Source organism: Xyrauchen texanus, chromosome 44 (assembly GCF_025860055.1).
Source record: "Xyrauchen texanus isolate HMW12.3.18 chromosome 44, RBS_HiC_50CHRs, whole genome shotgun sequence".
NCBI lineage: Eukaryota > Metazoa > Chordata > Actinopteri > Cypriniformes > Catostomidae > Xyrauchen > Xyrauchen texanus.
The window spans coordinates 10,889,140-10,905,814 of NC_068319.1; the positions used below are offsets into that span (position 1 = coordinate 10,889,140).

A 16,675-nucleotide genomic window follows, 5' to 3' on the forward strand; every position below is an offset into this window, starting at 1 on the left:
ATTTTCATTGTTTTAATTTTTTTTTAATATTACAACTTTTTATTTATTTTCAGGTTTAAATTTTTTTTTTTTTTTTTTAAAACACACAAAAGAAAAATCTAAGATCTCAGATGATTTGGACCCCACTTAATATTCCATAATTATAAAGCTGATTTTTTATTCTTAACAGAAAATAAATCTCATATAATCTCATACAGCAGATGTGTTTGTAGAAATATTTAGGAATAAAATAAATAAGAAAAATAAATTTTAGAAATAAGGTATTAAAACCCCAATTCCGAAAAAGATGGGGCAGTATGAAAAATGCTAAAAAATGTGAATGTGAAATGTGAAAAAATTTGTAATTTGTAAATTATGTTCACCCTTTGCTATATTGAAAGTATTACAACTAAACATTATATTATGTTTTACCTTGTGAATTTCATTGTTTGTTTGTTTTTTATGTACAGAAATTTCAAAACAGATGATTGCAACCCGCTCAAAAAAAGTTGAGATGGTCAATTTAAGACTAATAACAATTTGACAAGTTAAAATAACCAGGCAATGTGAAACAGGAGATGTTAAACAAGTGAGGCAATTGTGTCATGCATATAAAGAGCCTCCAAAAATGGCCTAGTCCTTCGAGAGCAAGGATCAAGGAACCAGACCAAAGAGGAAAAGAACAATCCAAACTGTTATCAGCCTCAGATCCAAAAGCCAGTGTCTGTATGGGTCAGGGGTGTGTCAGTGCCCATAGCATGGATAACTCACATATTTTTGAGGGCACAATTAATGCAGACAGATTTGTAAAATTATGGAGCAACATATACTGCCATCGAGCACCATCTTTTCCAGGGACATCCTGGAATTTTCAGCAGGACAACTTAAACCACATACTGTTCTAGATTGGCCTGCATGCAGTCCTGACCATCTCCAACTGATAATGTGTGGTGCATTATGAAGTGCACAATATGGCAACGAAGACCCCATGCAATTGTGCAGCTGAAGACCTGCATAATGGATGAATGGGGGAAAATTCCACTTTTTAAACTTAAACATGTGTCTGCAGTGCCTAAATGCTTAATAAGTGTTATTAGAAGAAATGGCGGTTTCACAGTGGTAAACACTGGACTGTCCCAAAAAAAACAATTTTAAATTCACAAGGTAATACATCATATAATGTTTAGTTGTAGTGCTTTCAGTATAGCAAAGGGGGAATATAATTTACAAATCACTCCTTTTTGTTTTTATTAGCATTTTTTATACGGTCCCAACTTTTTCAGAGTTGGGGTTGTAATATTAATATTGATGGTATATCAGTAGACCGCACAGTATAAGATTTAAAAGCAGGTTATTGCATGCAGCAACAAGAACAACAGGTGTTAATGATTAGAAATAGAAACACACGCAAGTGATAACCAGATCACTTGAACAAAAGTTAAACACCACACCAAGAGTAGAAATGTAAAACAATGACAAAAATCTCTTACAGCAAATTCACAAAGTTGGGAACACATGGTCTTTCTGGGTAATGTTAGCTGCCATACATTTTTTTTAGGCTGTTTGACTCACTTACTTGCAATTATTAAGCAGTAATCTTGAGGGGAAAGTGCTGTCAAACTAAAACTACCTTTTTTCTTTTACAAATCAACAGTAATACTACCTTTCATGTGTATACTTATGCATTACTATACTATACCTAAGTATATGATAAATACTTAGGGTAAAATGTGTAAGGGATAATGTAAAATCACAAAAATAAAACCACAACGTAAAGCAACTGACCAATCAGAATCAAGTATTCCAGAGAACTGTGTAATAAATAAATAAATAGAATAATTGTCTGGTTCTATTTTTTACAGTCATGTGTTCAAACAGCCAGAATCTGGGAATCTGGAACATAATGGGGAAAAACTCAAATCCAACCACTTCAATAGATAAATAGAATGATACATACTCTTCCCTGCACAGGCCATGTGAAAAACAGTTTAATTCAGTATAATCAGTACAGAATTCAGAGTTAAAACAATATTACATTCCAACACACTTGTAGTTTGAAAAAAGGAATGTAACTTGTTTTACATTTAGCACAATTTATTTCCTTAAAAGCATCTAATCAAATCATTAAGATCAGTTATAAGTGAGCAAATAAATAGAAGTTTTATTTTAATGCATTTCCTTTGTAACTGTAAATAAGCCCTTTTAGTAGAAATTAAACATATTTTGTACTAGCTGCTCAATATGATTTGATGTACAAGAAGTATTTAGCTGTACTTTTAGAAAGAAACACTAAGAAAACTTATTATAAGATAAAAACATTTCAATTGTGCATGCATGTGCTAGCTTTAAAGGGATCATGACATACTCTTTTTTTCTTTCTTTTTTTTTATATATATATAACATTTTATTATATTCCCTGAGGTCCACTGATAATGTCAATAAAGTTAGTTTTTTGTGTGCACTAAATTCATAATCATAATTTAGTAATATATGATCTTTTTCCACCCCGTCTCTGGCCCTCTGTCTGAAACGCTCGGTTTTGGCCTCAGGCCTCATAACACCCATTGTTATGATTGGTTAACATCATGCAGCCCCTCGAATACAACCATTCTTGAAACCAAATCGGAAGAGAATGAACCTGCTCCACAACTGTACAAAACTAAATTTCAGACTTTAAACATACACTGGTGGCCAAAAGTTTGGAATAATGTCCAGATTTTGCAGTTTCAGAAGAAAATTGTTACTTTAACCAAATTGGCATTCAACTGATCACAAAGTAAAGTCAGGATATTACTGCTGTAAAAAACAGCACCATCACTATTTGAAAAAAGTAATTTTTTATCAAATCTAGACAGGCCCCATTTACATTTACATTTACACATTTGGCAGACGCTTTTATCCAAAGCGACTTACAGTGCACTTATTACAGGGACAATCCCCCCGGAGCAACCTGGAGTTAAGTGCCTTGCTCAAGGACACAACAGTGGCATCTTTGTGGTGCTGGGGCTTGAACCCCTGACCTTCTGGTCAGTAACCCTGAGCCTCAACCACTGAGCCACCACTGCCCCCTTCCATCAGCCATCACTCCAACGCCTTATCCTTGAGTAATCAAGCTAATTGCTAATTTGATACAAGAAAATCACTTGCCATTACATCAAACACAGTTGAAAGCTATTCAATTCATGAAATGAAGCTTAACATTGTGTTTGTTTTTGAGTTGCCACAGTATGCACTAGACTGGTATGCCTTAAGGTCAATATTCAGAAACAACTTTCTCTAGAAACTCATCAGTCAATCATTGTTTTGATGAATGAAAGCTATGCAATGCTTGAAATTGCCAAAAAAGATTTCAAACAAAGGTGTATACAGTCTTCAAAGACAAAGGACAACTGGCTCTAACAAGGACAGAAAGAGATGAGGAAGGCCAGATGTACAACTAAACAAGAGGATAAGTACATCAGAGCCTCTAGTTTGAGAAATAGATGCTTTACATGTCCTCAGCTGACAGCTTCATTGAATTATAGCCGCTCAACAACAGTTTCATGAACAACAGTAAAGAGAAGACTCAGGGGAGCAGGCCTTATGGGAAGAATTGCAAAGGAAAAGCCACTTTTGAAACAGAAAAACAAAAAGAAAAAGTGGGCAAAAAACAGACATTGGCCAACGGATAATTGGAAAAGAGTGTTATGGATCTTAACCCCATTTAGCTTTTGTGGGATCAGTTAGGCTTTATGGTGCATGAGAAGAGCCCAACAAGACAGCCACATCTATGGCAAGTGCAACAGGAAATGTGGGGTGAAATGTCACAGTATCTGGACAGACAGCTAGAATTCAGAGGATCTGCAAAGCTGTCATTGCTGCACATGGAGGATTTTTTTGATGAGAACTCTTTGAAGTAGTTTATTTCTTCAAATTTAATAGTCATTTGTCATGTTATTAATGTCCTGACTATACATTGAGTATACACAACTGTATATTATTCCAAACATTTGGCTGCCAATGTAACACACATTCAACACATTGCATCCGAATATATTAAACTGTTCAATCAAGCCCAACAGTGCAATTAACTATCAAATAGTTTTGACATATATTCATGAATGAATGAATGCGATTGGGTCAAAAGTGTTTTTAACTGCCCCGTCCTTCAATAACAGTTCCTATGTAAAGCTTTAATCGTATTATGACTATACTATACCAAAGCACAATGAAGATGCACACACATACAGTATCATCTTGGACTGAAGCCGGGAATGCATCAAAATGGACAAAGACCTTTTTTGCTGTAGAGGCAGTCATTAATTAATGGGCACCATAGTGGTGTAGGGTAGTCGCAGAAGAAGAGAATGAGGTGTTTTTGCAGCTTGGTTTCAATAAATTTGTTTATTGCATTGGGGATTAAGCTTTGAGTTCTGAAATTTACAGTATGTTTTATAGTAGAATGACCTCTTATAGTATATGTCAAAATATCAAGGACAATTGGATTCCTCATGTCATGACCCCTTTAAAACTAATCTATTCACACACATATTCATATTCACATTCACTAATGAACACAATGCTAATTTGATTGGTTCATTTGGTGTACAATGTAAAAAGATAGGAATACAATTTAGATAATATGAGTTACCTGAGCCAGTTTCATCATCATATGGGCAAACACATGAAGGAAGCCCACAACAGCATCCCAAAGCCTACTGTGGGTCAGAGACTGCTGGTTTCCCGTGCAGGGACCCTGAGACAAATTGACAACTTTAATAAATGACAATATATTAAATATAGTTCATGATAAGACAGTTTTAGGTCAGATTAATGTGCTGAAAACATTGTAGCATCACAAGAAAGGGAAATGTTTCACCAATCACTATCATTACTTCAACAATAATTGTGTGCAAAGACAACTGTTTTTTTGTTTGTTTTTTAAGATATGGACAGCTTGCTAGAAAAAAATATATTACCTGTGGAAAACCGCCACAACCACAATAAATGATTGAGGCACTGAGAATAAGGATGAGATATCATAATCGAAGAAATAATTAAATTGCACCTGGATATACTCAGTGAGGCTGTTGAAGACCTGTTTGGCCACAGCCATAGCTTTAGAGAAGTTCCTCTTGCCTGGTTCATCTATGATGTCTTTTCCTGAGTAATACCAGTAGAAATCACTAATGGACTCCTGGAACAAAAATGTGAGTTAAGAGAAAATAAAACACTCATAATCAGTGTGCAGAGAACATTGTTTATAGTACCAATGTTGAGGTTCAAATGACCACACCTGTAGTCTAAGCAGGTAATCCACTGTGCAGATAATAATATTGATGGTGGTGGTGCTGCCTGTCTGTGTTCTGAGGTAGTTTTGGAAGTCTAAAGTGAAGTAAAATCACAGTTAGTGACTCACAAAAACTCAAAAACCTTGACACTGGGTCTGAGATTTACACCACTCCCAAATGTTTCAGGTTGAAGCAATGTTTAGAACACAAACTCGGTTATAAGTTGGACTTCAGTTGTAATTAGGTACAGAGATTTTACTGGAATTGCTGTGTGGCACAAATTTAAATTTTACATTATTGTAAATTACATTGCAAAAGAAACCATTTTTAAATTTGCTGCATTTTACATGTAGATTCAGGACCCACCATTGTTGTGACCCTCACAAAGGAGCTGCAGGAAGCGGAAGAGGTCACAAGTGAACTCATCATCAGCCATCACCTTCTCACCTAAGTGAAGGGAAGCAAACAGAAGGAAACGTATCACACAAAGATGAACAACTCATTTGAGACATCAATCACAGGTTTAATGGCAGGGCAGTCTGATTAGAACAACAAGGCAAAAGCAGAAATAGAGAAGCATAAGAGGGAAAGTTGGAAAGAGAGAGATCAGATGGCTGAGAGAAAAACAAATATCTTATGTTATAATGTTAGTGCAAACTGCTAATTTTCGATCCTTTCTGCAAGAGATACGCAGGTTTTCTTTAGTGCTCTTTGACTTCTAAATCAAACTCAATTTGAACTACTGCAACACAAAATGAGACACTTTCACACATCACAGGATAAATTTACCCAAATAACATAACACATAAACTTACACATACAGAATACACAAACAAATTACTGTGTGCATATACAAACAGATAAAAGAACGCTGATACAGAATATAATCACATAAATATTGTAGCTCAAAAACAGAGGGGGATTAATTACAACGTAAAGCCCTAACACAGGCAATACTTCAGGCAGGACAGACCTTCTGCAATCCTAAACCTCAGCTGTGTTGGGGAAGGGATGGGAAGGAGTATAGACAAAGCTAAATTCAAGGAAAATTAAAGTTTTGCCATGGATCTGAGAAGTTTTCAAATAGTTTCTGTGGAAGATAATATCAGTGCATCACATTTGTTGGGTAATTCTATAATAGCCAACCATCTTTAGATTTTAGCAATAATGAATGATTAATGAATGGAATAATTATGAACTTAGGGCAATGTCTTAGCTGAGGTAAATATTGGAGGGCATATTAGATGCAAATTGACTAATCTAGAAGCCAAGACACGGTTAGATTGGATTTGAATCAATTTATTACAGTGGCAAGAAATAGTATGTGAACCCTTTGGAATTAGCTGGTTTTCTGCAATAATTGGTCATAAAATGTGATCTTATCTTCATCAGTGTCACAAGTTTAAACAAATGTGCTTAAGCTAACATGCAAACCATTATAATATTTCATGTCTTTTTCAAACAAATCTCATTAAACATTCACATTGCTTTGGAAAAGGTAAGAGATCCCCTGGATTCCATAACTGGTCAATCCTCCTTTGGCAGCAATAACCTCAACCAAGAGTTTCCGGTAGCTGCGGATTAGACCTGCACAATGTTCAGAAGGAATTTGGGAGAATTCTTCATAACAGATCTGCTTCAGCTCAGCCATATTCTTAGGATATCTGGTATGAATAGCTCTCTTGAGGTCATTCCACAGCATCTCTATTGGGTCTCAGTCTGGGCTCTCTCAGAGCTACTGTAAAAAGTGGATTTTCTGTAGTGAATTTACTTCAATTTTCAGGTTCATTGTACTGTTGCATCACTCAACTTCTACTGAGCTTCAACTGGTGCACAGCCACCCTGACATTATCCTGTAGGATATCTTGGTAAACTTTGGAATAATTTTTTCCCTCAATGATGGCAAGTGGTCCAGGCCCCAAATCATGATGCTCATTCCACCGTACTTCACAGTTGGGATGATTTCATGCTGGTATGCGGTGCCCATTTTACACAATACGTAGTGCTGTGTGTTCTTCCCAAACATTTCAACCTTAGTTTCCTTGGTGGTGTTCATTGCTGTGTAATGATTTCCATACAGTAGACTCATGAACAGAGATGATAACCAGTTCCAATTATTCCTTCAAGCCTTTAGCTATCACTCTAGGGTTCTTTTTTTTACCTCATTGAGCATTTTACAATGTACCCTTTGAGTTATCTTGGCTGGACAGTCACTTCTAGGGAGAGTAGCCATCCATTTATAGATAATTTGTCTATTTATAGATAATTTGTCTAACTGTGGACAGATGAAAATCTAAGCTCTTCAAGATAAATTTTTAACCCTTTCCAGCTTTATGCAAGCAACAATTCTTTCTTTTTTTGCAAGGCATAGTCTACGTCAGCAGATGCTTCTTGTGAATAGCAAACTCAAAATGTTTGAGTGCTTTTTATAAGTCAAAGTAGCTCTACCCCACACCTCCAATCTTGTTTCATTAATTGGATGCCAGGTTTTCCAACTCCTGACTCTAATTAGCTTTTGTTGACATCTTTAGACTAGGGGTTCACTTACATTTTCCACAGCTCTGTGGATGTTTAATGTGATGTGTTCAATAAAGACTTTACATAATATAATATAATTGTTTGTGTGTTGTTAGCTTAAGCACATTGTGCTTTGTCTATACTTTTGATTTTAATAAAGATGAGATCACAGTTTATGACCAATTAATGCAGAAAAAACAGCTAATTCCAAAGGGTTCACACACTTGCAACTGTATATGCTTTTTGTTAGAAACAAAACAAGTATTCTTTTACTGTAAAAAAAAACATTTTTAGTGTTGTCATAAATAGGTTAAAAAATCTGTTAAATGTACAAAAACAATTTTAATGAGCTGATCTTTATAAATAAATCAAAGGAAATTTCATTAATACAAAACATAACAATATGATACATCAAATAAATAACATAATGGAGTATTTTCAAATTTTCTAAGCCAAACGCCAGAGTTCTAGAGTTACAGTAGATCTGTGTTGCAACACTCAAAGCAGCAACCAAAAACACACTTCAGTCACATTGTCTGTGCGAATAACATCAAGTGTCCATGTGCTCTTACAAATATACAGTATATTGCAAACTACTCTTATAGTGTGACTGAAAGTCGTTTTTGTAAAACCTTGAGTGATAAACTAGTAAAGCTACATATACAGTACAGTACTCCAAATCAAAGAGATAAAGGGACAGAGAGGAATGACAGGGAGAGAGAAATGAAAAATAGACGGACAGAGGCATTATTTACCCCGTTCTAGCTTCATGTCTGAGGCCCGTGAAGGAAAGGAAGGATGAAAAGAGAGGGAGGGGAAGAGTATAGTCATGGAAGAAGAGGGATGGTAAGTTGAGGGCAAACAGACGACATGGAGTGAAAAGGCAATTATTCATGGCTATTATTCATCAGCTCATTCACATGAAGAATAATCTGTTTATTTACATATTATTAGACTAGATTATCTGTAGACATTTGGAGACAAATGGTAAGAGTGCATGACAGTATTATTACATTGAATTTATTCCATTGATAAATTCGGTCAACCAATGATGTGCATTTCCATGTTAGGATGACCGAACATGTATGATTACAGATGGATGACTGTATTTTAGGATCCCATATTTCATTTTGTCCTTTTTGGAGCCGACATGAGAAACTGAACTCCACACTCTTACAAATGGCTACAATCTATGCACTCTATACTTTCAAACATTTTTATATGTTTGTATGAATATATGAATTTCCTATTATAGAGCTTAAATGATTTTCAGAGCTTTCCATGTTGATTTATAATCATCTTCCTCTTGAAGATATATTACTATTCTCTATGATTATATACTTATTTTACTCTTACTGTATTCCATGCGTGGGTTAACATTGGAAGTGTGTATGTTACTTACTTGTTCCCTCCTCTGACACCATACCTAGACCCTCTGCTTTATTCTGCCTCTCAAAGGCATTCAGGTCCAAAACACTGCAAAAACCAAGACGCACAGACACTAATTTTTTTAATCTCTTAACTGGTGTGCATGTGAGCTGGTATTGAGAACAAGGTTCTCATTTAAATTGTAAGTACTGCATATTGATCAAAGAAGGGTAAGCCAGGTATTTTATTATTAGTCATTATATAGGGTGACGACAATATACCTGCAGGTCTGCATTAGTGCCTGGACACTGAGGAAAAAGCCAACATCTTTCTTGTCTTTTAGGTACTCCAGCATTTTCTGCAACCAAATAACCAGCCCCATTAAAGCTAAGCACTTGCTTATTGTCTAATTTTCTGCCTTGTCTCTTGCACAGGACTCTCAACTAACCTGTTGGACTTCACAGTTCCCTCCATTTAGAATAGAAATACCAAGCTTTAGGGTGGATGAGACCATACAACCTGTCTCACCTGTATAAAGAGAGAAATATGTGTTTTAGCATGTAGAACTTGTCTAATTATTTGGAAAAACTAAGATTCAGAAGTTATACAACAGTGTTTTGATAGTTGAGCAATGTACCCTTGCAGGCACTAATCATCTGTAGGACCATCTCAGCAGCCCCACGGTTGTGTAGACGTGACTGCTGGTAAAGGAGTCTCTGCTTTTCCATCTCTTTTTCCTGTAAGGTTAAACATGGAGAAAATCAACTGTCTAACAGCCTTGACTAACCCCTCTTCTCACAAATATTTCTGCTAATAAACCTTTTCCAGTTTTTCAGCTACAGAAGCCTAACTATAAAAGTTCAAACCTCTTTCTCTGTATTTCGATGTAGTTTAAGCTATTATTCTATTTTGAACAGTTATTAATTGTTAGCGATAACAGTATGTGCTATTGAAGATGGTCTTTAGTCTTCACTGTCCCATGAATGGCGAAACTCAAGCGGTTTCCAAACTGTTGTGCGTGCGAGTGACCTCAAAATACTGTAAATGTAATTCTCATTATGAAAAATTTCATAATTTTACCTATTCGACACGGGCTACTCAATGTTCCATGTCTAAGTAATTTATTGACCATAGAAACTTCATATTAAAGGCACCACTTAAAGAGACATTTAAGTGCCAAATTATCATTATCTTGGGATTTCAAACCGTTTCTATTTTCAGAAAGTTTGTGTCTAATTAGCTGTCATGCAGGCACCATGAAGAGATGGCAAATTAGTATTCTACAATATTAATTTAATCTACTTAGCATTTTTCAAATTCTATTCCCTGACCAGTAGGTGGCAATATGCAAAACGAATGGGAAATCGCAAAAAATAAAATAAACGAAAGAATGTGAAAGTGAAATTGGTGATTTATAGTAAAAAAAAAGTACTTAAATATTGATCTGTTTCTCACCGACACCTATCATATCGCTTCTGATGAAATTAATTTTACCACTGGAGTTGTATGGATTACTTTTTCTGCCTTTATATACTTTTTGTACCTTCAAAGTTCTGTCCACCATTCACTTGCATTGTATAGACCTACAGAGCTGAGATATTCTTCAAAAAAATCTTTGTGTTCAGCAGAAGAATAAAGTCATAAACATCTGGAATGTCATGAGGGCGAGTAAATGGTGAGAGAATTTTATATTTTTGGGTAAGTATCCCTTTTATTCTAATATTGGCAAACTTGTAAATACACAGTTCCATCCATCACAATAGGAGAATGTAAGCAGCAATAGCTTAATTCTTATTTATTGTTTAAATATGTCTAAATATATTTTTAATACAAACATTAAACAGTCTTAACATGCTTGCATTTAGCTATTATTGTTCAAATGTGATTATGATTATAGCTATTAACAAGTTTGAGGAAGGCATGGTAATGGGGTTGCTAAACTAATATGCGTAGACAATGAAAAGTCTGAAAAGTTTGGGAAACGCATATCTACAGTCCCGTTGTAGTTTTTTCAGGACTTGCTCTCTTTTTATTTTTAAACTTTTTTCTTTCATTCATGTTGATTTGGCATGCTTTCAATCAACCCACCCCATCATCATCATTAGTTATGGGATAGTCATACTAATTTCTCACGTTTGTCTATCAGAGCAAACGTTTGACTACAGTAAACTCTCCTGATGGCTTTGCATCTCATACGCAAAGAGCCATGCAGGTGTTACTCATCTACAGGTCTGTATCCTATTGGTAAACAACAGTGAAGGAGCTTCACCAGTGAACAGTAAACTCAGGTAAGTGCTTCTGCAAAACATACAGTGACCCTTAGCAGTAATCCCACGTTAGCCAACTTTTTAAGTGAATCTTAACCGAATTACACTTTAGTCTTTGGAAAATCTTGTAACATTATTTGCATCCTTACATTCTTACAGCCATAAAAAGTATTGCAAATTCAGCACTATTAAAAGCAAATAATAATAATAATGGAAAAGCTTTGTTGCAGGAGCTTGCTTTGCCAAAAAAAATTCATATTATCTCATTAAGCCACTGTGCATGCATAATACTCACCCCCCTCCCAAGCCTCCCACCCCACCCATTCCACCCCCCCCACCCTTGTATGCCTGTCCTAAACATCCAAAAGTGTGCTGTGTGTAGATGTGTTTCCTCTTACCAAGTCTATCCATAAATGCTCTGCCTCAGTATGTGTGTGTGTGACGTGTGCAATCCACTTCATTGTAGGTGTACTTTTTTTTCTTCCCCTGTGAGTGTGTACAGACTAGGAGACTGCTCTTGCTTTCACTGTAGTCTGTGTGTCAGTATACTATGTCAGTATGGGGAAAAAATGTTGATTAGTCACTTTCCTTTTATAAATGAGTTAAAGGGAATCATAGTGAGCGATACAAAATTAAAGAGAGTAGAACAAACATACATATGACATATGCAATCATCAGTTAGCAAGTGAAAAACACAGCATAAAGATATGTCAATAAAAATGCATGTTCATTTGACACCTCTGTTTACAGCAGTCAGCAATCAATTATCATAATAGTCATAAATCACCTCTAACATATCATTAAAGAGCCTCTTTGATTTAGTTTCTTTTGAATCTTTAAAAACCTTCAATTGTAATATATGAGGAGTCAAGTGAACAGTTTTACATTTCAAAGCTACAACAGATGAAATTTCACACATTGAAGCATCCCAGAATTGCTTCAACGAGCCAGGAGAGATCTACAAATGAAGATTTATATGCTAACATTTGATATTAGTCATTGCAGCCACTTGCAAGCACAGTATGTGACATGGTTCTTCATCTTAAACAGCTCTATGGCCCATAACTGCAGGTATTTGTGTTCAGTGCATTGATCGTTTGGTCTGTTGAGCAGTTCTGTAGACCTTCCAGCATATTAATAAATTAGTAAATGCCGCAGCTTTATGTTATCCAAACACAGACTGGCAAAACAAAAAGTGGAAAAAACATTTAGGCGCCCGCTTTAAGCCTAAACTTCTAAACACATTATAATAATGTAACTTGTTTGGCGCAAAAGGTAAAGTGAGTCCAAATCCAAAAAATATAAAATATCAATTTCATCTATAAGCTATTTTTCAAGGAAATGTGTAGTTATTGAAATGTTATCATTATTAAGATTCTGGTTTAGCAGTTGGCTTAAAGCTTTAAGTGAAATACAGTACAACAAAGAAAATCATGCAACATTGGTTTTATTTTTGTTGTTTTTTTGTGGGATTTTATCTCCTTTCCTCCCCAATTTGGAATGCCCAATTCCCAATGTGCTTTAAGTCCTCATGGTGGCATAGTGACTTGCCTCAATCTGGGTGGCGGAGGACGAATCTCAGTTGCCTCCACTTCTGAGTTCGTCGATAGTGTGGCTTGTTGTGCACATTACCGCGGAGACCTAGCGCGTGTGGAGGCTTCACGCTGTTCTCTGAGGCATCCACGCACAACCACGTGCCCCACCGAGAGCGAGAACCACATTATAGCGACCACAAGGAGGTTAACCAAATGTTACGCTACCCACCCTAGCAAACAGGAAAATTTGTTGCTTAGGAAGCCTGACTGGAGTCACTCAGCACACCCTGGATTCGAACTTGCAACTCCAGGTGTGGTAGTCAGCGTCTTTACTTGCTGAGCTACCCAGGCCCCCTCAATGCACCATTGTTATAGATGCTACAGTATGCCAATAATAACAAAGAGCCAATGGTACACATATTAGACTGATTAAGATGGAGAGACAGCACAGAGGGAGATGAGATAGCACAGGTCAGACAGAGAAATGTAAGGAATAATGGGAATGTGAGTGAACGGATGGGTGATATAGTTGTTGGTTTGGATGTCACTCGGATCTACCGCTCCTGTGTCTTCCCCGTCCCCAGCCCCCGGTCTCCCCATACCATCTCTGTCTGTCGCACCTCAAAGGGCATCTCTTCTTCTCCCCCCTCCACCTCCTCATCTCCCCCCTCATCCTCTTCCCCATGTGGCAACTCTGAGGTTAACAGAGATGGACAGGGGTGAAAAATGTAAATCAGTGTTCTTCAATCAAAAGGTTAAACAAAAGAATAAAAACAAGAAACAGAGTGAAAAAGAGAAAAATAAAATGGAATGCATTGAAGATAATATAAGGTCTCACCTTAGCCATGATATCAGCATATGCCATGTATAAGTAATCTATGTCCAATTTACTGTGACAGAGAAAAGGGAGGGACAAGGTCATAAATAAACAATGAAAGAAAAAGAATAGATAAAGGTGTAGAATCACAATATAGATGTTTTAAATTATTATACAATATTTTTCTTCATTAATAATTGTAATTACAATCAGAATAAGAATAAGCTTTATTGCCAAGTATGCTTACACATACAAAGAATTTGTCTTGGTGACAGAAGCTTCCAGTGCACAAACAATACAAGACAACATAAAAAAATAAAAAACATACATTATATATATATATATATATATATATATATATATATATATATATATATATATATATATATACACATATATATATATACACATATAGTGAAGTGCAGAGGACAGACTCAATAACTGCTGAGTAGAACTGTATCGGCAGTGCCTGTGGCAGGTTGAACTTCCTCAACTGGTGAAGAAAGTTCAACCTCTGCTGGGCCTCAATGTGGATCTCCCACTTCAGGATCTGTGAGATGTTAGCGACCACAGTGCTGCCACAGTGCTGTTTAGAATGTTGAGCAGGGTCAATGTTGGGGTGTTCCTCCTAAATTCCACTATCATCTCCATGTCAACTGTTATGAGCGTGTTCATCTCCAGGTTGTTTTGACTGCACCAGTGAGCCAGCCGTTCAACCTCCCTTCTGTATACAGACTCATCGTCATCTTGGATGAGGCCGATGACATTAGTGTCATCTGCAAACTTCAGGAGCTTGACAGAGGTGTCCTTGGTCCAGAAGGATGAATTTCCCCTCACTAGCTGCTGCCTATCTGTCAGAAAGCTGGTGATCCACTGACAGATAGACGTGGGAACAGAGAGTTGGTGTAAATTAGTCTGGAGAATAGCTGGGATGATGGTGTTGAAAACCAAACTGAAGTTCAACAAAAAGGATCCTTGCAAATGTCCCTGGTCTGTCCAGATGTTGCAGGATATGATGCAATCCAATGTTGACTGCATCATCCACAGACCTTTATGTTGTTCGATAAGCAAATTGAAGGGGATCTAGAAAGGGTCCAGTGATGTCCTTCAGATGGGCCAACACCAGTCTCTCAAATTCATTCTTAAAAGATTTAAAGCAGAGCGACGGGTCTGTAGTCATTATGTCCTGTGATTTTGGGTGTCTTTGGGACAGGAATGATGGTGGAGCATTTGAAGCAGCAAGGAACTTCAAACTGCTCCACCGACCTGTTGAAGAGATGTGTGAAGTTGGGTGCTAGTTGGTCACCACAGGATTTTAGACAAGTGTGAGAAACACTATCTGGGCCCAGTGCTTTCCCTGTCTTTTGTTTCTGGAAGACACGGCACACCTCCTCTTCACAGATCTAAAGTCCAGATTGAGGAGCAGGAGGGGGGTGGCAGGAGGTGTTGATGTTTGTGTGAAGTTGTCAGAGCGTGTGAGACTGGGCCTTTCAAATCTACAGTAAAACACATTCAAGTCATCAGCCAGTTGTTGGTTCCCTACAATGTTTGGGGATGGTGCCTTGAAATTAGTAAAGTCTTTCAGGTCTCTCCACACTGATGCAGGTTTGTTAGCTGAAAACTTGTTTTTCAGCTTATCAGAATAGCATAGTGTGTTCCTGACCTGATTGTACAAGATTTTATCCCCACTTCTTTAAGCATCCTCTTTGGCCTGATGAAACTGCCTTGATTTTGCTGTAAACCATGTAGACAATATATCTAATGAGAATAAGCAATTAATATCTTTCTTTCTTCTGCTGAACACATATGAACATTTTAGAAGATTTTTTCAGTGGTCCATACAATGCAAGTGAATGAATACCAAAATTTTGAAGATCCAAAAGGACATAAAGGCAGCATAAAAAGTAATCCATACGACTCCAGTGGTTAAATCCATGTCTTCAGAAGCAATATAATAAGTATGGGTGAAAACATAAATATTTACTACTATAAATCTCCACTTTCACATTCATCTTTTGTTTCTGGTGATTTTCATTCTATGTGCATATCACCACCTACTGGGGTGGGGGGGTGATGGTAAAAATGATAAAATGACAAAATGGATAAAGGACCACTTAATGCTCTTGATGTACAAAACAAGCCCAGGTTTTAATTACCACAGAAGCATGTCAAATCTTAACCATAACCAAACCACAGAATGAAAAGTTTTTGTCTGTGAGTGCTTTTCATGTGGAGTTCAAAACAGCGATTGACGCTGGTATTGACAACCTAACACAAATCATGAATAGGGCTTAAAATGGATAGCCACAGTGTACTGTCAGATTATTATTTTTGAAGGATGAGAGTTTAAGAGAATGAATACCTTTTGCAATGAAAATGCAACCTTTGGGGAGATTAGTTCTGACTCCCACTTTGACTTTGGGAAACTTTTACTGTTACTTGAATTGGTGCTATTTTATTGCATTTCTAATCTTTACACTGTAGAAGGCTTTGTATGGAAAATGTTAATAAAGCATTATATTGTTTTTTCTTTTCTTTGCTAAAATGAAAATACATTTTGATAGTAAAAATTCAGCACTTTCAAAATCTGCAATTAAATATTTTTGTCAACTGACTGCACTAATAATGATATAATAATATACACATAAGACTTCCTAAAGACCATGTGAACAACGTAAAAAGCCTATGCTGTCTAAATAACAGTCACTGTGGATGGCCATATGACCACCTCCATCCCCCATCAGGAGCAAAATGTGTCATTGTGGAGGGGTCTCACCTCTTCTCAGTAAGGGCAGTGCGACTGAAATGAAGAATAAGCTGATGAAGAGGATCAGGCTTTGTCTCCCTTTCCTCTTCCTCCTCCTCCTCTTCCTCCATTGCTTTCTGCTGAAGAACAAAATAATGAAACTCATCACTGAATGT

The 16,675-nt window shown here is 36.6% G+C and overlaps 1 protein-coding gene across 1 annotated transcript in view; it reads right to left on the reverse strand.

Annotated features, from left to right (window-relative positions):
- ryr1a (ryanodine receptor 1a (skeletal)) overlaps nt 1-16,675 on the reverse strand; it is a 78,091-nt gene that overhangs the window by 11,769 nt on the left and 49,647 nt on the right. The window contains 12 exon segments of the mRNA XM_052117077.1: nt 4,610-4,714; nt 5,027-5,155; nt 5,255-5,343; nt 5,616-5,696; nt 9,169-9,242; nt 9,416-9,492; nt 9,583-9,662; nt 9,772-9,871; nt 13,557-13,610; nt 13,613-13,630; nt 13,775-13,826; nt 16,530-16,636. Coding sequence (XP_051973037.1) covers nt 4,610-4,714; nt 5,027-5,155; nt 5,255-5,343; nt 5,616-5,696; nt 9,169-9,242; nt 9,416-9,492; nt 9,583-9,662; nt 9,772-9,871; nt 13,557-13,610; nt 13,613-13,630; nt 13,775-13,826; nt 16,530-16,636 — 966 coding nt within the window.